Here is a 25,219-nt window from a genome sequence, read left to right as displayed (position 1 = left end):
TTTTGCCTACTAAATTATGCATTTTTACCATGACATCTCAATTTAAACAAAAAAAATCTTGAAAGCCAAATATCCTCACAACTACTTCTAGTACAGCCAAATATCCGTGGAACCATTGGGATTAAACATGAGACAGGTGCATAAAGTACTTATTGCTGTTTGTGAGATGAGATGTTAATAGCTGCAGTTTGACTATTTGCTGAGCAAACAATGCAGTCTTACAGCAGAGGTCACATTTTATAATGTTTTATGATCATTGGCAGGATATTGGACTATGTAAATATGCACACTGGGTGTTTTATCATAAGTTTTTTAAAAAAAAAAAATCAGTTTTCACATCTAAAAGATAAGGTTGAATTATGTTTTACATTTCTCACATTTACTAGACTACCAACACTGGTAACTCTTTAAAGATCCTCAAATAGTCAAAGCAAGATGGAGGATCATGAGAGTTTAGAAGCTGGGAGACCTTTTGGATAATCTGATAAACTCAGGTTTAGGTGGCTGCAGATGTCACATCTAACATTCTGCAGCCAGCAGAAGCCGAGTTATTTAATAGGGTCATATTACTTGGTTTTGGTCTTTTAACATCTGCTACAAAACCATTGGAAATGCATATTTTAATTGTTGTAGTACTATTTTGGGCCTTAGATACCACAGCCTGATGGTGAAAATCTACGCTGTGTTCTTAGAACTACCTTATGTCATCTATGAGTAGTCTAGTTTACGCTGTGACCACCTTTGTAATCGACAAAATAGACATATATTTATTACCTATCGCTTGGTAATAAATGATGTTACTGAGTAATAAGCTAAAAATGGCGAGAGTTGCTTGTATTTCTCAAAAAATGCTGAGTCTAAGCATTATCTGATATGCAATGCTGAAAATCAATTAAGGTATGTAATTTCTCCACAGACAAGATGGAATTGGCTTTTATTCTCAAGTAAGGCTTTGAAAGCATGAAATCAATGGTTCACGGCAAGAACTGTGTTTAGTTTTATCCACTGTAGGCAGATGAATATAATTGTATGAAAACAAAATAAAAAAAAATAGGAAACTGGTAATTTAAATAAAACTGCCATGTTAAAGCCTTCTGCACATATATTTGGATTTTATATTCCACAATCTCTTTCAAACTCTTTATCTTGTCGGGTCATTTATTCTTCAGATCCCAGAAGAAGATTATCACTATTGCTTAGTAAATATTGGCGTACAATGCACTGTCCATAAACCTAATTTGTTTTTTCTAAGTCATTCATGAACGGAACGCTGATCTAGGAAAGTTCCAAGTCAGCAAAGTCTGCACAGTGTTTTAATCCTGTTTTGTATGTGAAGAAGGATTGAGAGATAAGGCCGGGACTGATAAAATAATGTCACTCAAATGATAAAACAAAAGGGCACCCAAAGGCGACAGGCATGGCGTCTGAATTGTTAAGTGCTGACTGAATGCAAGTGCTGCAGGAAAACTTATATTAGCTCATGAAAACAAGGCCAAATTACTCTTACTGGATAAGGTCACTTAAACTCGGAATGTGAATTATACGTTTATGACATCATTACATCCATAGCCTGTCCTCACATGCACAGCATGATAATCTTATAAAAACTGGATTACAATGTAAAATAAACAAGCAATGCAATGAGAGATATCCTCAATTCCTGAGTCATAAGACCATTAAAATATAAGGTGCTTAATCAACAGGATTTAGGATACATTGTGTTATTCAAGGATAAAGATACGTTGCGACACTATGTATGGTCCAAGTTGGCTAATACAGCATTATTCAAACAGATTTGTTGTGTTGCGATGCCCCGCAGATGCTGGTGGGTGGTCCCGCTGATGTTGTGGGACACATGCTATTGGTCATGGTGAAGCGGGCTAGTGGGACTTGCCACAATGCCACACCTGCGACCCAGAGTTTCTCCGTACTGACCTGGTGAATAGTTTCCAGGTTTGCAAATAAGCAATTTGTATGCATTAGAAACCCACATTAACATATATATCATGGAAACATCCATCTTAACCTGACCTATTATTAAGTTGCTGATCACTGTTGATTACTCCATGCTTTAGGAAAGGAAACTGATAAGTTATGTTGGTTCTGCCACCTACTGCCCCAAACCTAGGCTTCCTCAAAGTAGCATAGTTCCCAAACTAAGGCACTGGTGAACAACCTGTAAATGAGTTCAGTTATAATATGACACTCACCTTTTAAGGTAATATTTCCTTTTAAACATTTTTTAGAGAGGCCATAAAAGGTTCTATATTTCTCCTGAAACATACCTCCATCAGCACAGCCTATGTGGAATTTTCTTACAAAATAAACTGAACAGTAAAGCATCTGCGGGGAGACATATAGATTTTTCAAACGGCTAGATTTTAGTTTGTTAAAAAGACATTTTGCTTTCACGCAGAGCTGGCCAAGTGACAAAGAAATGTGAACATTTCTCATTAGCTGTCTCCAGAACATTATGTGATACACTGTCAACACACTTGTAAAAGCAAAATAATGTAATTACATTTTTTTATTAATCAGTAAAACATAAACAATCTTGTTGATAACTACGTGAACAAAAAGCTGTGGTTAGCTTAAAATCTCTTGTTCGTAATTAAAATAACAGGAACATTGTGCAGACATTTAATGTTATTTCTACATTTGTATAACGGACTGGGGACAACAGACGGTATATGTGTGTGTCTGCCTGCTAAACTAATACACTTTTGCAGCGTACTGCTGCACACTAACGCACCGGATCAACTGTGTTGACAGAGATAAACATAAGGGCTGGGCCATGGAAGGGCCCCTCAACATCCACCATAGGTAGAGGTCTGGGTAGCTATCCTAACACTTCCACCCTTGAGTCCATCATACCACCTGCTGTTGGAGGTAAGTGGCACTCAGAAGGAAGTGTTGGGAAAGGGATCTGTGTGAGTATATGCACCCACTCGAGTAATAATTAGACTGGGGAACTTGTCCTATGACCCTTTATGTTTAAGGATGGCCCTGGGAGAAGCTATCAGACACCAGCTCTCCGGGCATTTGCATGGTGTGTTTGATGGCCAGTTTGGTCTGCCCAAGAATAAAGAAACCGAGTATTATACATGATATTTTACAGCAAATTAACTAAAAGTAGCTGTAATACAGCAACTGTTAAACTAATTCTCTTCATCTCAGGAGTTCAGGGAAAGTAATCTTTCAGAACCTGTAGCAGAAAGAAAACTGAAGTCAAGAAACAAAACAGAGATAACAATGGATTTTAATGAGAATAAAGTTATTGGGTATATTTTCTCCCAACACAATTATCTGAATCAGTAACTCCTTCGTTAATTATGTTTTGCCTATTTTCTTAGTGCAACTTCACTGCAGGCAATTCATTCCTCGGTTATTAGCTGTCTGTATATTAGTGCCACAAAATCATAGAAAAATATCATTGTATTTTGCAATATTTAGTTAACCATAGATTTAACTTAGCTGCATTTTTAATTTATTTTTGAACACTATCATTATTTAAAAAAAAATTATGAGACATAACACCTAGCTCCGTCCCTTTCCACGTGTCAGATTTGAAGCTTGTTTGATGATGTCATTGTTGTATACAGTATGCTGAACTGATTTATCAAAATTGGGCTTACCAAAATCACTATAAAAGATGTGATCGATGGTGTGTGGACAACGCCAGATCAAATTACTAATGGAGCTCCATTATGCACATACCTGGGAACTTCCCAGGTTTGGCTACACAGATTGCTCCATCTTTTGGAGGAGTGGCTTTGTGAGGGGGCAGGGCTATCCATGCTTTGGGTGGGGCCATCCACATTTAAAAGCAGGGTTGACCTCAGATAGCTTTAAGTGGTTGGGGGTAGGAGGAGAAGTGAGCAGAAGGTATGTGTGGCCAAATGCTGCTCCTGTGCCCAGAGGAAGAGGATATTGACTTAGAGACCCAGGAAAGCAGGTCTGTAGCCAGAGACTCTTGGTCAAACCTGGAGAGTTCCCACATATGAATATGCGTGCTGTCAAAATGTATCAAGATGTAGTTATCAACTACTATTTTAAAATATTGGATAGTGAAGCAGTAGCTTACATGAATTGTTGTTCTTTATATTTGGATTATGTCTTTTCTTAACCTCCTGCATTAAAAAGAATAGCAAAGGGCTATTTTTCTTTCCCAGTACACTACCATTCATTAAAATACAGCGCAACAGATGTTACGTTTATTTGTGAAATAGATAAAAACACTTATGTTCCTTTTGTGTAAGGTTGATCGTGAGTGTAATTGTCTTTTTAATAGGGAGCCATTTCTTGAGATTTGTGTTAGAATGAGTTTTATGTTAACTTTCTTCAGAAGGCTGTAAAATTAACTGCCATGCTCTAAGATTCCCTCAGATTTTTAGCTATTGCACCAAACAGATCTATTCCTTAGGTCCTTCTGTCAAAATAATGCAAAGAATAACATATATTGCCTGGCATACTTTCCTGGCAAAAAGGAACTACTAAGCCTAATAATTGATTGATACAAATAATGGAAACATGTTCTAATCCTATGTAATATTGTTACAGATTTAAAAAAGACACTCACCCCACCATATGAACTTTAATGTATATGATAGGTGTGAGGTCCTTTTTAATTTCCATGGTGTCTCCCTTGCAAATGCATGGAGGGAATTTCTTAATTTCCCTCCATATGCATTTGCCCTTTTCCCACCCCAGCTACGGTGCTACCTCTGCAGCATTGCGGGGGTTCTTCATAATATGATCCCCTGGGTACATGTGCAAGTAAAATTTTATATTTCAGCTTCTATGGACCTCATCAGTGAGGTATGGTTGGTATCCTTCTAGGTACAGCGAGCAAAGATGTCCACATTTGGATTCACCTTTACTATTGAGGAGAACCAAACTCCTTGAAATAAAACATCCAAGGTTTTTTGACAACTTGTCAGTCACTATTGTCACTATGTACATCCAGACAAAATCCTGCTACATCAATAGATATGCAGCACTTCCACGAGGCACACATAACATTTCTGTGGTATACCAAGGAATTTCACTGGTGGAATAGAAATATACTTCAAGAAAGTTATTTAAAAAGCAATTATTCATAGCTACAGGGCTTACCGCACTACAACTATATGTGCCTTAAAAAGACTTACATCAAGCAAAGGCATCATTATAACCACATCACGGTGAAAAAGTCAACTGGACTCCATAGTAGGTCCTTAAAAACTGAGTTGTCAACATGACATGACCACGCTAAAAAATGAACCCCGACATTACGTAATACTAAATAAAGGCAAAGGTTTAGTTCAGAGGATGCATCATACACGTGTCATCTTCTAAACTGGAAAGTTAAGCATCACTGCTCTTTTGCGAACAATTACTTTTCGGGCCTCCAGGAAAGTTGTTATAAATGAATCTAGATATTTGGTTACCAAAGCAACCCATGGATTTGCCTGTGCACATGTAAAGCATATTCATATTCTTGTCAGGGAAAATTAGAATATTAAGTGGAATGTAATTTTTCTGGGAAATAAATTCAAAGTTTCTGATTAAATAATCAACCTGAGTAGTTTTACTTGGACTGGTAACTTTACAATCTCTGGGTGAAAGAAGAAAAGAAGTTTCAGTACCATTAATGGTAATAGCTCTGTCAGCCCCCTTATGGGTTGCTGGTCTTGATCACTAGTGACATTTAAGGGATTAACGTAGAAAGAATTGTGCATAATCATCTTGAAGCAACAAACATGTCTGCCTATGTCAACAAAACATCAACAGGAATGTGACATATAGTTCCCCTGTTTTACAAAAATTGCATTAGCAAGCAACAAAATGCATGACCTCGCTTGGTAAGCATCAATCTAGCACACATGATAATAATACCTACAATACCCACAATTTAATTGGGAATTTAATTCCCCCCAATGTAACTTCTAATCCTAGAGGGAATTCTCTGCAACTATGGGAGATTCATCATTTAAAAATAGCGAGAAGAACACATTTACCTTTTGGATGGTAGATACAGAGTCTGATTAACAAGCCTGCTCATACAGATGCTCCTGCCAATATCTGCACGTGAGATGATAGATTCCTTTCATTAACCTTTACTACTTAACACAGGTTTGAAGGAATATAACAGAATGAGATTGACATTGAACCTACAAAGGACAATCACCAGCATAAATCACTAAGGAATATATATTATTTTAGAGTTTGGGATTTACTGTGTTTTCACTAGCACTGAATGATTACAAAATGTAGTAATAGCGTGTTGATTTGAGGCCCATGCATCTATGTATTTATGTTTGGCACTGCCTTAGGCCGACCCAGCAAACCCCTCTGAGACCACAATCTCAGCACCATATAATGCAGTCGATAAAAACTGTGCTGAGGTCAGATATTCTAGACAGTATACAGAGCCAGTCCTTCCATGGGTCCCAAGCAAACTGACATCCCAAGATATGTCCTTTTAGGATGGAAGGCCAGGAGGAACTAGGGAGACAAGGTCCGGGAGAAGGTAGAAAGACATTAAGAGAGATTGTGTGATAGAGTGTGAATGAGAGTGTGAGTGAGAGTATATTATACATACTGTATACCGTATTTTCACTTTTAAGTATAGGCAATGCTGATGTAGAGGATTTGGATTACAAATAAAATGTACACACACGCATATCCCAGAGCGCTACATGTACAAAAACTGGAATCAAGATGCATGGATCTGCTTGAGAAAGGGGCCTGTTTTCATTTAAAATGTTATCCGGTGCAGCTCTTGCTTTATGTAATGTGATTCATGTCGTTTTTCCAGTAACCTCTTTCACTAAGAGAGTTAGACTTTAGTGCATAATACAAGATGAAAGACTGTTTATAAAAAAAAAAGCTTTCAACGTTTACTGTTTCAATGGCTAGTAAAGTCTTCATCTTATTGCTAGAAAATGTTGACTTATCATAACTCACAGAAAAACTGCTCCTTCATGTAAGATGAACAGAATGCAATGCTGATTGTATAAAAGAAAACCGAACAAGTTTGGATCTTTCAAACAATATGAACAGTAGTAACTTCTCTCACATTACAGCTTGTCATAGGCATTCCTGGGAACCAGAGTAGGCTACCCAGAACTTTGGGTAAAATGGCTTCACGAAAGGGAAGTGTTTGCCACACGTGGATGCAAGGTTATCCTAGTCTTATGTGGGTGGGTGTGAAAGAATAATATGACCCGGAGACCTAGGAAGCAGAGCGTAAACCGGAGACTCCGGGTCAAACCTGGAGAGTTCCCAAGAAACGTCACAGGATTTTACTATCTATTAAATGTTTAAGACATCTAGCCAGGAGCAGACTGGGCATCTGGCACACCGGCCAAATACCTGGTTGGCCACTGGCTGACAGCCCCATACGCACTCACCCAATTTGCCAGGGCCACCCAATCATCACCAGTCTGGCCTTAAATTTGACTCACAACACAAGTGGTATTATAGTTTTAAATATCAGAATGCGACACGTTAGTGCCAAAGTGGCTATAATGCTACTAACGCCATGTCAGATATTCAGATACAGAATATCAATCTAAGGCCAGATTAAAATATGATTTGATACAGTTTGCACAGTTTTGCCTTTTTTTTTGTTTTGTATATAAGGTTTTGCACATTTATTACAATTCTGTCCCTGAATATCCCTTACCTAAAATGATCCATTCAGTACTACTTGTGATACAATTCAGTTATTGTGAGATGCTTATCTGTTCTGCCTTAACCAAAGTATTATGCTAGCCTGCAGTATATAGTCAATAACATTTATGCACGCACTAACCAAAAGGGAAAATAATGTTCACAGCTTATTGTAGTGCATTTTCAAGAGCTTAGTAATTGAGTTAATTATAGCAGTGTACAACAGATATGCATTTCCAAATACACTCCATCAGGTCATTACCACGGCTCTCTAAAAAATACTGAATACTCTCCACAGCAAAAAGAATATAAAAATAAAATAGAAATTGTCTCCATATCAGTCATCAATTAGAAGCATGACATCACACCTAGGACATGATGCTTTTTGTCAACATAACCCACATGCAGGTAAATATATTCAGTTGAAACATTTGAGGTATAATTATATACATATAATAAGACATGTTAAGATATACTTTATTTTCAATAATGAGTTAGACCTTATATATGGTATATACTATTTTATTATGTGGTTAACTTGTTAAAAGTGCTGTTGGGGAACTGAAATGTCAAGAATATTGTTCCATGAATTTCTAACATTAGAATTGCTTTTTTGTACCTTGGTGTGATCATATTCTGCCTCTGTTCCAGTATGTCGTGTGTTAATCTTATTTTCAAATTGTATAGGGTTAACTTTAATATATGGAGTTTATTATTGTCTCCATGTTATAATAGTACCAATGAATATGCAGCCACTATGTAATAAAAAATGTTTGTGAAAAAAATTCTTTATTAAGTAAAAAATAAATAAAATCACTATTGTTGTCTATTTGTCTATAAAGAGAATTTAAAGTTAATGCTATCAGCATACTTTGCTTGAATATCCAATGAGATCAGAGTATACCCAGAGTTATGAGAATTGACCCTCCACTAAAATTGTAATAAATTTGACAGGGGAAACAAATTGTTAAAATATTAGCAAAAATCAGTTTAATGTCAGAATGTGATTTTAGCACAAACCAGCAGAAACAGTCAATTACCTTACCTCAAGGCTCTCAGGGTAGGACTCCACAGACCTTAAGAGAGTAGCGTAGATACAGAGAAGTGTACATTTCTTTAAAAAATACAAGCCTGCAAATCTTAAATGCCAGAAGTACTGGATATCCTACAGTCTTGTCAGTTAAAAATTACTATATCCTCCTGCAGCTGGAAATGTTTAATTCACTGGCATTAGTGCAGACAATGAAGGAGTATTTTGTCCTTCCATGACTTTTTGTACGCTATTTCTAAGAGCCTGGTCTCTTTGTTAAACACTTTTCAATGACGGCTCAATAAATTTGATATTCTCCCCCAAATAAAATTAAAGGATTACATTGTTATAGTGCTTTAAATCAGGTCTATGGCTTGTGACAAAGGAAACCGTTCTTGAAATGAGTTTTCCATCCTTTTTCTCACTTACTTTGTAAGAATTATTTACTACCTGGGAGAGAGTAAGTTCTATTTCGAAATTCTACCTCATTCTTGATTTTTTCAGTCTATCAATTGTCCAGTTGTTCAGTTCCTCGTTGATCGTGGGTTTCGATAAGAAGACCCTCTTAATCAGAAACATTATATTCCAATATATTCTGGAAGCGACAACAGTAACATTACTGCAAATACTGTTAAAAGAGGAGTAGACCCAGAGACGGAGGAGCAATAGGTGGCAATCCACTTTTGTTCCTGTAACTGCCATTTAGTTCCTGATGTCTGCCATTGAGACTTGTGTAGGGACTCATTGGGCAGAGTCTCTTGCTGAGGCTTGGTTTATGCCTTGTCACGGCTGGTTTCATCACTTCTATTTAATAATTTATATTTAACAAATTATTGTTATTTTTTATTTATTTAGCAGCGATTCTTACAATACGTATATTCGAGGGCTATGACGAAATTGACAGACTAAGACAAACCGATGCATTAGGTAAAAAGGGCCTTGCTCGCAAGCTTACAATTGTATAGTATAATAGGTCACATCTGGCCAGACAACTATATTTTTGAAATCATGGTGGTCTGTTGTGTTCAGTCTTAAGTATCTCATGAGTTGATCTATGAGAGTGCCCTTTCCTTCTGAGCTCATACTGCTTTCTTGGAATGCAAGCAGTACACCTGATCACTATGTTGTCCATCCATCTACAGTTGGGTTGAGGGTGCCATGAAAATTTCCAGATGTGAGAGTTCATGTAGGAATTCCTGGAATGTGACCCTAAGGCTAAGTATATGATGTTTCATTTTTCAGGTGTGTGCGCATTGTTCTCCATGTGACCGCAAGCCAGTACGGTTCCTGTGCCCTATAGGATTTGTTTCATTTGATGGGAAACTTATTCTGCCTTATGTCCACTACACAATGAGAGATATGTGTTCGGCTGGTTTTCTGAGTCTCCCCTAAACAGTGTTTACATGGGGTTATAAAGACTAAGCTATGCAAAATAAGCCACACAACTAACATCTATGTTGATTCTAACATGAGGTACATCACCTCATTTCTAAACCTGAGGCATATTCGGTTTTAGTCAATTGGATTGTCATCCTTACTTCTAAAAGTAGTGTAAATGTGACACTTTTGCAATGTATGCATAAGAGCAGCCTGGTCGATGCCATACCTTGGAAGTTTAAGTTGAACATTGAGGCATAATTGGCTTTTCATTTCAATACACTAAAAAGTAAACTGCCATACAATTATTTTTCTTATTATCTCTTATTTATACAGCATCAACAAATTACGCAGCGCTTCATCCAAAACAAGGCGTATTACAAGACTACAAGTGACAGACTAAGACAAACCGATAGATTAGGTGGAGCAACAAGTAGAATTTTTGTTTACAAAAAAGATAATTGAAATAATGTTTCGATGTGGCTAATGTAGTGTCATTTAGACTAATTCTGAATAATATTAGTACAGTACTTTAGATTTAGTGCTCTCTCTCTCTATATATATACAGTATATACATACATACATATATATATATATATATATATATATATATAATGTTTTTTATATGATTCATACCCAATAGTCAACTATAACAATTGACTGTCATTCGGTAGTTTAGTACAATACTGCATGTCAGTGTGAGACTTAATCCATTTTGTGCCCAGGACCCGTTGTCTGTGGACAATCATCTCAGAATTCAAAAACTTCCAGCAGAGAGAGAGAGAGAATAACGACCAGGCATATAGTCTCTTCCAAAACCACTAAGGTGTACACTTGGCAGGGTTCCTTTAATGACTTATTCATAGAGATTTTTCCCCCCATCGGATAAGATTGCTCATCAGAGCTTGTGTTCACATTTCTTTGTTCATTTAAAAAAAAAAATATATATATATATACAAAATCTTACCTAGCAAAGAAAGAAGCTGCCACAGATGTTCCAGTGGATGCCTCGCTTGCAACATATGTGTTGTGAGTCGGTGGAAAGCTGTATATGGAAGGTTTGTCAGCATTATAGCGATTTAATGCTGCTTCCGTCAGTCCTTCCCGGCCAGGTTCAGTAATTAATTGAGAGATCTAAAAAAAAGAGAAAAAGGAAACACAATTAGGAGATCACTCGTCATGTGCAATGTCATCAAGACTATATCAGGGCTCTAATAAATGCATTTCTAAGTTCCCTTGTGTTATACGATTTCATGTTTTACATCTGCTAATTATAGTTTTCTATCGTGCGCTGCTGTTTTCATAACATTGTTTGGACAGATAAATTATGGTTATTTGACACACAGAGAAGCCAGCAATTAAAGGTGCTGTCCCACATCCTCTGCTGAAATAAACACTTTCCCTGAATTAATAATTTCATTTTGTAAAACGTTTCCTCGTTCAGAATTTTTGCTTGGAACCCATAATTGTTATGTGGAAAGCAGGCACTGATAGGTTGTTGCCATAGAAACTAAAAAAGGGTTCTTTTGTTTCAGTGTTGTTGCTCTGTTGTTTTTTTAAATACGATTAATCCTACAGGGGAAGAAATAAAATAATATGCTAGAAGGCACAATTAATGTTTTGTCAAGACAAACAGCACCTTTAACAGAAATAGACATAAATCAAAGTCATTCAGTTACCAAGGCATTTAGCTTGCCCTGACTGCCAATTATTACGAATCAGCCTAATCCCACCTGCTCCAAACTAGAACTGCGTCAACTAAAGACTACATGTAAGACCCACTAAATGGTATCAACAGCCTACAATGGTTTTTGGCTGTAGTTCCATTCAAGTATGACATTCACAGCTGGCCTCGTGTCCACACACAGGGGCAACCTTCCCCTCAATATAATAATATAATACAATTTGGAGAAAGGCATCCAAGATATCAGTAACGAATATTAGAACTTATTGAAATGAAGAAATTAATCCAGATCAATTTAAGTAAGGGTAAACATTGGTTCAAGGAATGTTAGGTATGAAAAGAGTTAAGCAAAGACATCACAGATCAGGCCCATGGCACATGTTCTTCAGTTCACATTTTACTTGCTGATATACTTCCGGAACAATTTACCTTGTTTGTGATACACAACTAAATTGTGAGCATTACTGATCAATCATTAATAAAAGCACATTTTATGCAGAATGTGGTTACGTGGCTTTATGGAACCAGACTCGGCTAACACTAAATGATAGCAGAAAATGTTACTTTCCTTGGATGGGTATACTTTTGCCAACAGCTGGATAGCTGTGGGGTCTATGTCTATTCCAACAACAAATGGTGCCAAGTAGTACCCAAAAGTACACACGCAGCATATTAGGAAGAGGAATTAATAACGCTGCTTATTGTGCAAACATCATCATGTGTCACAGGATCCATTAATTCCTACCCAGTATGGGACATTCTACCCCAAAATTGCTTCGTTCCTCTCTACGTTATTGTTTTGGATCTTGCTTTGATTCGTTATGCTAATTCATTTTTGTTTTGCTCTCTTATCAGATTAGCCAGTCGGTGGAGTGATGTCACCGGATAGTCTATTTGTTCCAAACATTGAATCTTGCCCATGGAATTAATGAGTTTTACCAGATGCTCCATATCAAATTACCTCTATTGACAATTTCCCTGCTGGCGATTAAAATGTAATTATCTCCAGAATTTCCAGAATCACTGGTGTGGTTATGTACGATAAAGCTGTAGTAAAATGTAAGAGTAAAAAAATGGCCAGTTGGTTAGTCTGTTAAAAACTTCATTGGCAACATCTACAATGTAACTCTTGCCTATGGTAAAACTGTTCATTAAATGATGTCTCAAATGATGACATCACTCCTTAAGAAATATTTTCCTAGAGTTTACATGGTTGGATGTACAATGAGTGTCCAGAACGTAACGTGTTTTAATATAATAATGGATTGCATTCCAATCCATAGCATAGTTCAGAACATGATTGAGCTATTTAATATCATTTTTGAGCGAATACCATATCCTCAACTCACAGTAAGAAGACCAGGTATGATAAGCTAGGCACTTGCGGGGTAATGCTTAAACTATACTTTTACGTACAAGTGATACCGTTTGTTAAATCAACAAAATTTGGAGTCCAACACCCGCAACAGTAAATGTTATAAAAAAAATATTCACCCCTTTTTTAAAGCCACAAACATATCTTTGAAATCTCAGGTCATTCCATAAATGAAGAAATACATAACATGCAGTCTTTACTTTATGTATAAAATATAGTTTTTATCTGATTTGTTGGAGTCATCAAACATCACACGACACAAGTGATAACTAGTAATAATCTGGAGTGCGCCGTTCCATTCTGTTAGCTATTTAGCTGCTGAACAAACTGGACATGTCTTATATTTGTGTCTTCAGTATGTAAAGCTGTGATCCTTACAGATCACTGACCTTTCTCTGGTGTTGCCTGCTGTTGTGGAAAGAGAAGCTACTAGACTGTATCAGCATGTGGGCCACGTAAAAGCACACTAATGATCCAGAAAACCATGTGCCTCAAAGGCAAATTGAAATATGAATCTGTTCAGCTGATACTGCTGATGTCTACACAGCACCTTCATGTGTAAGGAAATCATGCATCCTCTCAATTCAAAAGATTAACTTCTGCTAACATACCAGACAACCGTAAACTAGTACAATTCACAACTATATGTAGAAGCTCTCTATCATTAGGAAGGGTATATCTTATATTTTAAGTTTGCTTAACTCCATGGACACCTCTGCTGTAGTTCAGGACAAAGTTAGGAGTCACTGAAAGCAACACAGGTAACAAACACTTTCTGTGGGCCATCTGTAGTTTGTATAGCAGTGGTCAAGGGACAAAGAACCTAATTACATCATGATAGTAAGGAGGCTATTTAATGTTACTGCAATGTAGTCGTACCAAAAACATTTACTTAATGTTCGGTTGTAGAATTTTTGTTTCACATCCTTTACATCTAATTTTTTGACTTAATGAATCCTATAATAGGTCTTTCTCAAATTTGAATCTTACGAATCATATCATTGTGCTAAATCTTGATAAATTGAATGGCGATTTTTGAACGTTATAACATAACATGTGATGTTTGTGTCCTAAAAACCACTGACACTCACTATTTACACATTTTTTGTCTTCCTTTACCAGACTCAGTTTCCCTCATAGACAGTATTATTCTATAAATAATTGTTGTGTCGAAATGCTAAAAGTGTATATATTCTAAATTATTTGGAGTATTGTGTACAGTACTGGAGACCGTATCTCCAGTAGGATATAGATACTTTGGAGAAAGTTCAGAAAAGGGCTACTAAAATGGTTCATGGATTACAGGAAAAAATGTACCAGGTAGGGCTAAAGGATCTTAACAGTTTATTTAAAACAATTTATATAAAATGTATTTATATACTACCACAACAAGAGGACATAGTCTTAAGTTAGAGGGGCAAAGCTAGATAGAGGATAAGACCAGGAACTAAAGAGGCTGGGCAGACTAGATGGGCCGAATGGTTCTTATCTGCCTTCACTTTCTATGTGTCTACGTTAAGGTCTGTCGTTATAAAAGGAACTATAAATAAGCACTAGCCTTGGGGCCTTTGCTACTTTTTATTTTCAACATTGGAGATGGCAAAAACATAACTGAGAAACATAAGTGTAAAGGGACGTGTATTTATTATCTTTGTGTTTAATCAAATTTATTAAACTGATGAAATTTAGAACACTGCAGCCGCAAGCCAGATGACCACTTATTGCTCACTGCCTACACTTTAGATACTGATTAGGGAAAAGTAACAGCAACAAAAGCAGGAAAACCCCTTAATATTTTTTCACCATTGAGTTATGATTTATTACGTTTACCTATAGCGTAGTATAATTTTTTTTATTGGTGTAATTTCTTCAGTGATATTTAGTTTACAGTTTTGCAATTTGTGTTCAGTAGCGCAGAAATTAGTGGCATGACAGTTATAAAGTAATTACAAACCTATTCTAAAGCAACCCTGGCTTCTCACTTCAAAGACTGGAATACCAAATCAGCTTCCACCATGAGGCTTCTGTGTTTCTTGTTAAAATGGCTGCGCTCTTTGGAATCAAGATAAGATTGATTCCTAATATGCATATATTGCTTACGGAAAAAAATGTGTCTCCTTCTACATAAAATATAGTGCTGTATTCATATTGCATATATGTAATATAATATCATTAATACAAATAAAATGGTGGAAGTTTATCAATAATATTAAAAGACACAGAGTAATATTTGGTGAAGGGATAGGTCAGATTTAATATTATTATATTACCAGGTAACCAGTGAAGATGTACAGTATATTGTAATGACCTACTATTATTCCTGTTTATACACATGTGCAATAGGTAAACCACTGGTTGCCACCAGCTATGCAGGTGAAGCTGGCTAACAACCCAACATTTCAGGTACCCAAGAGGTGGAAAGGTGCAAGGATGGCCCCAGAAGCACGTGTCCATACTAGAAGTAGGTGGGAAGTGTGACCACCTTTCCCGAATAGCCACCCCGTGACTCAAGGAGGCCACATGCAAGTTGCAATGTAGTCTGTGCTTCAACACCACAGACCTCCATTGCTCTTTCATGTCCTTGGACCAGTCAGGGGTGACCAGAGGATCTGTTGGGAGGTGTGCATGAAATGAAGCAACTTTCTTTAGCATTAACTGTATAGTGCGTATGTAACATGGAGACTTGCTTATTTTGCTTAAGGCCATAGGCCATGTCTCCCATAGTTTTGTAATCTGGGAATTAATTGGCATCGGAAAAATAATTTACCGTGCAAGCTAAAGTTGATTAAGTCAATTGCCTATTCAAGAAACATTGTCCAAGAAAGTTAGCTGACTCTATAGGAAGAACACCAATGATAATTTAAATTGTGTACATATTAAACAAAGGTTGAACAATTGCAATATATAATTTTCTTCTTTAAAAGCTAAACAGACACCTGTGCTAAAGGATATGTCATAAAAGAAAAGAACGTGTGATGGGTTTGTGTGTCTGTATATCTTTTTTCAGGCGGAGCATCTTTCTGCATGGACAAATGAGGGTAAGCATGGCCAAACTTAGCCTGTTATTTCTAATTACCAGAAAATACACATGGGGAAATATTTAAATGCAAGCAGCCATTTTGAATGTTGTCCCAGTAATGCAAACAAATGGTAGACACTCATACAACCTGAAAACAAGTCTAAATTGTAATTACATAAATTGTTGTCCTGGATATTTTTATACCACACTTTTGTGAAAAAAATTTTTTTTTACAATTACAGGCTTTTTATATTATGAATTATCAAATTTAAATTATTATTTTTTGCTTCAGTGTAACAACATCAAGGCACTATTTTTTATTTCGATTTATTTTTAATTTTTATAATTTCCACTGTGTAAAAAATATCACAAATCTGGACATTTTCTATGGTGTAAGGCACTTATGATTACGTGGTGTACAAAAAAAAAGTGATAATTTTGCTCACACAATGTACAGTCTACAATTCAGGATTCCACAAACAAGAGGCCTAAAAAATATAAAATGTATCTGGAATATTGGAATGCGGAAACAGTATATGTAGAGATTCAATTAAAGGTGTGACTGACACAGGCTCGAGATTTGCAAGCCATTGAGGATATACAGATATGTGTTCCATGAAAAAAACACTCCCTGGGGAAATAAAAATTTATGAGACATGGTTCTGTACAAAAATGTGCTGATGAGAATGTCTGGGAAATGCAGTGTTGCTATGTTGCTCCACACACTTCAACAAACCTTATTTTACTTGTCAGTATTTTTCATACTGTATATTAAAATATAATATAATTTGTTTTTTAGCTATGTACCTTCCTAAGATATATGAGGGGGTATTATTAAATGCATATGTGTTCATCAATCCACTAAAAGGTCAAAACTGTTTAAAACCCTAAAGTCCTTCCTCATACGCCGAACAACTTAAGTGTCTAAATTAAGGCGCCCGTGTTGGGAGAAGAGACATGAGGGGAAGGGTAGGGCTGGTGCTGGCAGTGGGCCAGTACCTGAAGTGGATTCAAAAGAGTGTGGCCGCTCCACTATAGTAGTCGTTGCCTCCTGGGTATGGTGCCTCAAACCGTCATATAGATCAAGAGCAAAACCCTAAAAAGGCATATAGGTGCATTACCTGTTACAAATGAAAGGCAGTGAGAAGGACCATCCATGGTAGTAAAACTTAAACTTTATTGCCGAATTAAAAATTCATCCACGACACAGGACAAAAAAAGCAACAACAAAATTCATCAATAGAGTAGTGGTCACTGACGAGTTTCGTCTATATTGTTGGTCTTAGTAATAGATGACCTGAAGCAAGCCTTACCTGAAGTGGCCACCATCCTGCACTGGGACAATGACTGCAGTGGAGGTCTGTGTTGCACATACCTGCTCCTGAGTCAGTCAGCGGAGATCTCAGGATCTGGCTCATGGCAGCTACCCAGGACAGTGTCCAAAAATCAACACTGTTAGGGGCTGTTAGTACTAGTTGACTAGTATTAATATCACTAGATTCTGCAATGTTGTTAATGCTAATAAACAGGGATACACAAATATTATACATCTGAGCACCTAACTGGCATTTAATTAGCAAAATCTTAGGATTCAAGTCCTGCTTGGATCAGTGGGTCTGGTGAATTTGCCTAACTCAACGTAGAATAAGCTTTGGTGTTCACCTTAATGGGAATGTACTGCGCCTGAGCTAGTCTGAAATGTTCCCCTCAAAATCCATACTGACCTCACCACACTGACCTAATTCACTGTCACAAAGGGACACAGCCATACACAGCACTCGAATAGGCTGGAGGAAATTTTATTATCATGTTTAATAATTAAACCCTAAAGCCAGTGTTTCATAATATGCATTCTCTGTTTTAGTCATTGCTACAATAGTTTTTTTATTCTTTTAAAGTAGTTTGCATTGCTTTTTCCTGTGTAGCTACATACACTATGTTAATTTTCACCAAGGTGGCATTCCATGATGAACAGCTAGTAATCAGGTCCCATTCAATGATCACTTACACTTGAATCAAAATAAATACCGGTAGTTTTTTTTTTCACAACGCTATATTGCAAAATACCTTCAGACGTATTTGTAGAATCTTCTCTTAGACATAGAAATTGAGACATTTTCCAATCAGCTAAGTTGTGTATTTTGGTACATTATCTAAATGAGGTCTTAGTGTATAAATGTAATAAGAGCCCTTTCATATTCCTCAGTGAATTATGATTCTGAGGCTGAGTTTTTTGTGGGTAAAGAGTGTTTTCTGTAACTTATGAATGCAGTGCTCTAATATAGAATCATTTAACTAATGCAGTAATGCTACAGGTCTTTTTTTATAATAAAAACAAAACACATTGTTGACCTTCTGTGTTTGCTTACAATTCAACATCAGTGTGTGCCACGTTCCTGTGATTGGAGTAACTAAAACCACAACCAGTAACACTTTTTGCAAAGGGGGTTATTTGGGGCCTACTCCTCCAAGTTGTTGGTTGGAAGGAAAAAATAGAAATATGAAGGCCTGAAGTGAATCAGGAATTAATAATAATCTTAAAAACATAGGAATGAGGTAACAATATAGTTGAAATACGTATTTCTATGATTTTGACACTGCACTCTGAAAAAGTTTCTACACGCAACAGTTTTGTATATTTACAAAGCATGGAGTTGGCTGAAACAGAACAACTTCCATTCAGTTAATTACTGATTTAACCTCAGTTCAAGCAGATTTGACTGTCAACTTGAACAAAATGAGTATAATAAAAAGTAGAGCAGCTAGTCTGGTCAACAAACAATGACTAATGTTGAGTTAGTCTAGATAAACTAGATAAAGCTCTGAAGGGCAATATACTCAACTTGACATTTTGGGAGGCACTAAAATGAGCCAGAACATCATTCAACTTGACAGCGCTGATAAACCTGATAACCAACTCAACCACTGACCCAAGGCTGACTCTCATGATGACTCTGACAGACTTGTTCTCTGACTCAGATGACTAACTCATGTAGTTAAGACCAACACATCAGGAGTCAAGTTGAATTTTACAGTACCTCAAGAGAACTTCACAGGAGACTCTAATGGAAGAGTAGGCTTAGTCAACTGCCGGCGCTTTATAAATAAATGTAATGTAACTACTGTCAAGTGGTTTCATGTTTAGTAAGTAATTTTACATCTATGAAACAGATTACAACTTAAACCTTCCTGTCTTCCTTTGCTGCTCACAAGTAATGAAGATTGTCACTCTACTACAGCTGGGTTACAGAGCATCAAGTTACATGACCCCACTGACCATCTGCCTTCTACTGCAGGCCAGTTCACTCTAAGCCAACCCTCCTGAAGGATATAGCCAGACTCCCCCCTGTGGGCTTCTAATCACCCGGGGATAATTTCCCCCATCTCTGCCCCTGTCTACCTGGTATTTTCAAAATTTCCTTAGCCTTGAGGTGACCTAAAATTCTGTATCACCCAAATCTGTTGGTCTTGGACAGTGGCAGAAACAGAATGAATTACACTGAAATGATAACATAACATTAATTGTCGTTTCTGTACTATATTTGCATTTTAAGTGCTTAGTTAGGAAGTATGGGTGGTTTCCCTAAGCCTCAGAGCTTTTACACCAATCTCATGGTAACGGGGAGATTCTCAAGGTCACTCTGTATAGCTTACACCATCAAATTCTACTACGATTTAATAACTGAGCTTCCTGATTGCTGCATGTCTCACATGTATATTACATCTAAATCCCAGTTTGAATACAGTTGAGAATTCAGAATATTTCATAACCTGACAGGTTTTTATTAGTTATTTATCATCTTGTTGCCCGTTTAGCAAGTTACAACTATAGACTCTTTGTGATTAACAGTTAAAATGTTAATACTAGATAAGCCTATGGGTCTATTTATGTGATTTTTTTGCAAAATCCACTGGAAGAATGAGCAAACATGCTGCAATGTGAGCCATGGAAAGAGTGCTTTTCATTGATGGGATGTATTTTTTCTCATGTCATATTTGTAAAATTGAATGTGCCTTTCTACAGTAGCACGCATGATTAAAATGCTCTGATTTATTGATATATCTCCTTTTCCAAGTCATGCAAGAATTCATAGTTATCACGCTAAATAAATTGATATACAAAAGCTTGAATTAATATAAAAATCAAGGGACATACGCAAATACATAAAAGAACTGCACAAATCCAAGTTCAAGAGAGAGAAATCGGTTTGATTAATGGGGAAGTTAAAAGCACCATCCCAGTTTAAATCAAATCTAATTCTTTGTCGCTTACTATAGGTTAAAGCTAGTTGATTTATGTGCTTCTATATACCATCAGGGCACAGGGTGGAAACATATTAGCTGCATATAAAACATAATAAAATAAATAAAAAAAATAGTATTTACTCAGTTGACAGTGGTGTAGTAAAATTATGGCTATAAAATGTATTTTTATGTCTAATATACTCCAACTTTTTGTGTCGTAACCCATAGTTGTCATACATTTTGTCTTTGAACGTTTTCATCATTACACCCCCAACCATAGAGAACATATGAAGTAATGTAATAACACACTGCGGCTTTTCAGGCCGTCGTTTAGATAGCTTTGTTTCAACTGCAAAAAATGCAACTATGGAATTTCCGTAACTTCTTTGTTTTTCCTAACACGCGATACATGTGTTTCTTCTGGGATTTAATCATCCTGTGGAGAAGCGAACAAGATTAACCAGCTGTCATTGGCATTCTGCTCTCTGTTAATGTTGCCACGGTGTTGCGAATTTTTTTTTTACATTTTATTATTTGGACAGACATCCAGGTGTGAAGGTAAAATAGGGGATGGATTAAATTACTAATTTGTACATTATACCCTCAGAATAGAAAGTCACTTGAAATAAGACGTCCAACTGTAGTTATGCCTGTTGTGAAAAATAAAAACAGGCCCAGCCTTTTATTTTACCCTCCTCGTGTCTGAGCCGTCTCTGCAACTTGGAAGACTGTGTGTGAGTAAAGATTTCCGGACAGAGTACCAAGTGAAGGGGTATTATGTCACAATATATATATATATATATATATATATATATATATATATAATGACAAATAATTCCTTAAAAACATTACATGAAAAAGCAAGTGAAAGTCTGAGGAGTCATGTTCCATTTATCAGGAATGACTCAAACTGAGGGAGAGACAGTAAAATTCTGCTTTTGCAGCAAAATTCTTTAATAGCCACACATTAACCCTACGTGTTTTATGTCTGTGTTCACGGGCTCATGGATGATCTTGGCTGTGCTTTATTTATGTGCTAACGCAAATGGAAGATTACATCATATACTAGCGTTTCTTGACATATGATATATTGCTTTAAAGAAATGAGTTTGCCACTGCTAGACACCCCATTTACACAGATGCCCATTACACATTTAATACAGATATTTTCCTACCACTGTGTTTTACTAGCAGGGCACAAATACCAGATTCCAGTGGTTAAAAAGTCAGACTTTGATACATACCTACATAGATATATTTACAAATGCTCAGATCTATAAGATCTGCCATTCCGGTTTATTCACTAAAAGGAGAGTTGACAAGAGAGGTCTGTTTCCCTGACTTAACTATACAGTATGAAGGGCCAACTCCTGTGAGCTTGTGCTGCAGTAAGAGCTTGGCTGACCATGTTTTGAGTCATAAATTATACATTATCTAAGTCCAGTTCAGTATTTCTTGCTAGGGAAATATGCTAGTGCTTGCCCTTCAGAATGGATAGCAAAATCAAGGTCGCTGAAACCACAACTATCCTTCAAACTCACCAGACAACACTCCCCATTGTCTGCGTTTGTGTTATTTGACAATTCATGCTTCCCTGGAAAAATATGAATGAGGTAATATTTCACATAATTAGTCCAACAGCATTCCTAAATAACCCACAGCACTACCTGTTATGGCGATAAGGCCTTGTTTGAACACTTCAGTCATCATGTGCGCTTTAATGTATATGATACCTAATTGTCCCCTATAAGTTATAATGTCTCCATCTTGTTACTGCATAGAGAGATTCAGCACAAGCCCACTCTATGCAGTTGCCCTCTTACCCTGCCCCAGCTCCTTGGCTTGGCAATGGGAGCACTTTACTAACACCCACTGGCTGCATAAAAGAGACAAAGGTGGCACAAAAACCAGACATTGGAAGGGGCAACATTCTACCACCCTGGAGCTGCAGCTTCTCCAAAAGGGAAGTACATTCATTAATCTATATAGGTTAAAGAATGCATGTTAAGTCACTCACAAAGTACTTCACCGGTGGAGCAGCCAGTACATTTTAACTGTTCATTAATGAATATTTGTTCATGACACGGCGACTTGTGGGGAAAAAAATACAATCTTGAAAGGTTTAGTATGTCAGTAAACAAGGGCGGCTTGGGAGAGACATAACACAAATTAATCCTCTTAAATTTCTTCCTCAACTTGAGGGGTTTAAGCTCCTGGAGAACAGGTAGGGATCCTGACTGCGTGCCAAATACTAAAAAAAAAGATTAAAGCTGGCAAATATAGAAAAGTTTCAATGATATCTCAATGCTGATCAATACAGGCATTTTATCACCCGTAGCTATGTGTCCCACATTAATCCTTTGTAGTTCATTGTAAACAGTAGCCATCAGATAAAACGTTGTTTATGTCTTGTCACGCAAGGTCAGGTTTTTGAAGCATTGTCTTTCTGGAAAATGATTTTACCCTTCTCCTATAAAAAGATGCAAATACCCTAATCCATTTTTTGGTTACTAATAAACAGTTCTAGTTTTGCAGATTCTAGACTGCAGCATATTAGTTATTTTAATCTGTTACAGCTGTGCTATCTTATAACATTATAACATTTTAAGAGTGAAAGACGGTCTGGAACCAACCTTTTCTTCTTGTGTGATCCGTATATTTGAACCATAAGCGTGCATCAGGATTGCTTACATGCCATCTAATAGCCCATGAAGCAGATAAACTATTCAATAACTTAATTGGTTTGAATGATGACGGGAAATTATATATACCTAGTGGTTAGTGTCATTCTAACAGGTTATATCCAATTTTTGTGACATAAACTACATATTTTTTGTTATAAGCTACATACTACATATCGTATAAGCAGATGCACCCTGGGGAAATGCAAAGCAATTTCTCTAGGATTAAAGTTATTTGGAATTTGTTGGCTTTATTTCCGAGGTTAGGGTGAGAACATTACAAACGGGCAAAAAATGTACACTCCAGTCATATAGATGCAGGTGTAAAAACAGTATATCTTAGACACACTTTCTATATATTACATATATATATAATATTGTATACTGTATACACACAGACACATATATATATATATATATATATATACCAGTTACATTTCTTTTTTCACAGCCCAACGAGGTTGAAAAGTCTTTCAGGAATTGTATTTTTTAATCAACCTGGTTTTCTAAAGCCAAATATTAATTTAATTACAACAACCACCCAATAAAAAGATTAGCCTTCGACCGCTCCTACTTTTAAGTTAACAAGTCCGCTTATCCCAAGGGAAAATATCACATTGATTTTTTTTTTCCACAAAACATAAAAAGGTCACATGGGATCACGTCACGCTGAGCTAATTAGAAAATAAAATGTACCAAAAAATGTATTAAGATAGGCTTTACTTGCACTCGTCACAATCCCTTTTGAAACTTGTATAAAATGGGACTTACTGATTTGAAATGTAATTAGCTAATTTACTGTGATACAAAAAAGACTGAATTTTTGCTGAGGATGTGTCGAGTGGAAGTCTTATGACTCAACAACCTCTATATATCTAATTACCAATTGCTTTGTCTAAGTGAGCCAGTTTCCCACACGCAGAACAACAAATGTATTTATAACATTTTTACTTTGCAATTATTCTTTTTTTAATTCAATGATTTATCTTCAAAGGAAACAGCTGTATACACTAAATATTGTCATTCAATTGTGATTACAAATACAAGTAAAATATATGTATTAAAAACCCTTAGGGGTCATACTATGGGAGCAGCCCTCTTAAGTCCCGCATAATAATTCTCCCCATTAAGTCAACTGAACTTCTGGGCTCCGTCTACCCGGAACCTTCCCTTAAGGGACGCGGCCAGGACTGCCCACTGATGTCAGCGGATGGTCCCGTGACATCGGTGGGAGTTCTCACTGACGTCAGTGGGAGTTCCCGCGAACGCCGGGGGCGTTCCTGCTGACGGCAGCGGGAAACACCCCCATTTAAAGGGAAAATGGGCGGGGAGCGGGGCGTGTCAAGACCCTGCTCCCGTGACCCAGAGGTTTCAGGTTTTGACTCTGAGAAGCGGTGCTTCACCCGGCAATCTCTGGTGCAAACCCGGAGAGTTCCCAGGTATGCGTATTGCCCTAGGCATGACCTGGGGAAGAGCCTTTACTAGTCCCTTTCTGCCCCTTTCTTATTGCTGCATATTATCTATGAAATATATAAAGGGCTGTATAGCAACTAGGCACTAGAAGAAAGTCCAGAGAAGCCTTGAGAGTCTCATTTGGCTTAAAATTCAGTGCAGTCCCACTGCTCCTTGGTAAGCAATATAGCAATGAAAAATTAGATAGGGCTTGCCAAACTTTGGGTACTTTTTGAGGTCATGGTGGGCTAGTGTGTACTGTATGTCTTTTGTGCTTTTTTGGTTGTGCGCTCCACTGTTTTGTATATATTTTTAGAGCTTGGTAGAAAGTCTGTTCATGTGGCTACACTATGTGGTGTGCTGCTAGATTGCGTTATGGCCGTTCTGCACGTGGTGTGCATGTATAGTGGAACTCATCTCTCTTACAACTCAAAGTACTAACAATAAGAGTTCCTTCTCTGATTGACTTTTTGGGTCATACAAAGATGCATGCTTTTTTGTAGAGCTGAAGCATTAAGAGTAAAGTGATTGCTTTATTCACATACCTGTGCTAAGGAAGAGAACATCCTTAGATTGTCTATGGTACTATTTAATTGGCACATCAGGGTGTTGAAAGATATTTTTACAGCTAGATTTCACTGCAGGATCTAATCTTTGGATAAACATGCTACTAATGTTACAGGAATATACCTTCTGACGG

General features: G+C 36.9%; 1 protein-coding gene across 1 annotated transcript in view; it reads right to left on the bottom strand.

Moving 5' to 3' along the window:
- The window catches only part of KIF26B (kinesin family member 26B), a 155,498-nt gene that overhangs the window by 77,185 nt on the left and 53,094 nt on the right, over positions 1–25,219 (bottom strand). Inside the window, exon 4 of the mRNA XM_053458789.1 lies at positions 11,031–11,197. Within this exon, the coding sequence (XP_053314764.1) occupies positions 11,031–11,197 (167 nt within the window). The remainder of the gene's footprint in view (positions 1–11,030; positions 11,198–25,219) is intronic.

This window comes from Spea bombifrons, chromosome 3 (genome assembly GCF_027358695.1).
Source record: "Spea bombifrons isolate aSpeBom1 chromosome 3, aSpeBom1.2.pri, whole genome shotgun sequence".
Lineage (NCBI taxonomy): Eukaryota > Metazoa > Chordata > Amphibia > Anura > Pelobatidae > Spea > Spea bombifrons.
Note: the sequence above shows the minus strand (reverse complement) of the source record. Positions and strands in the feature narration are given on the sequence as shown.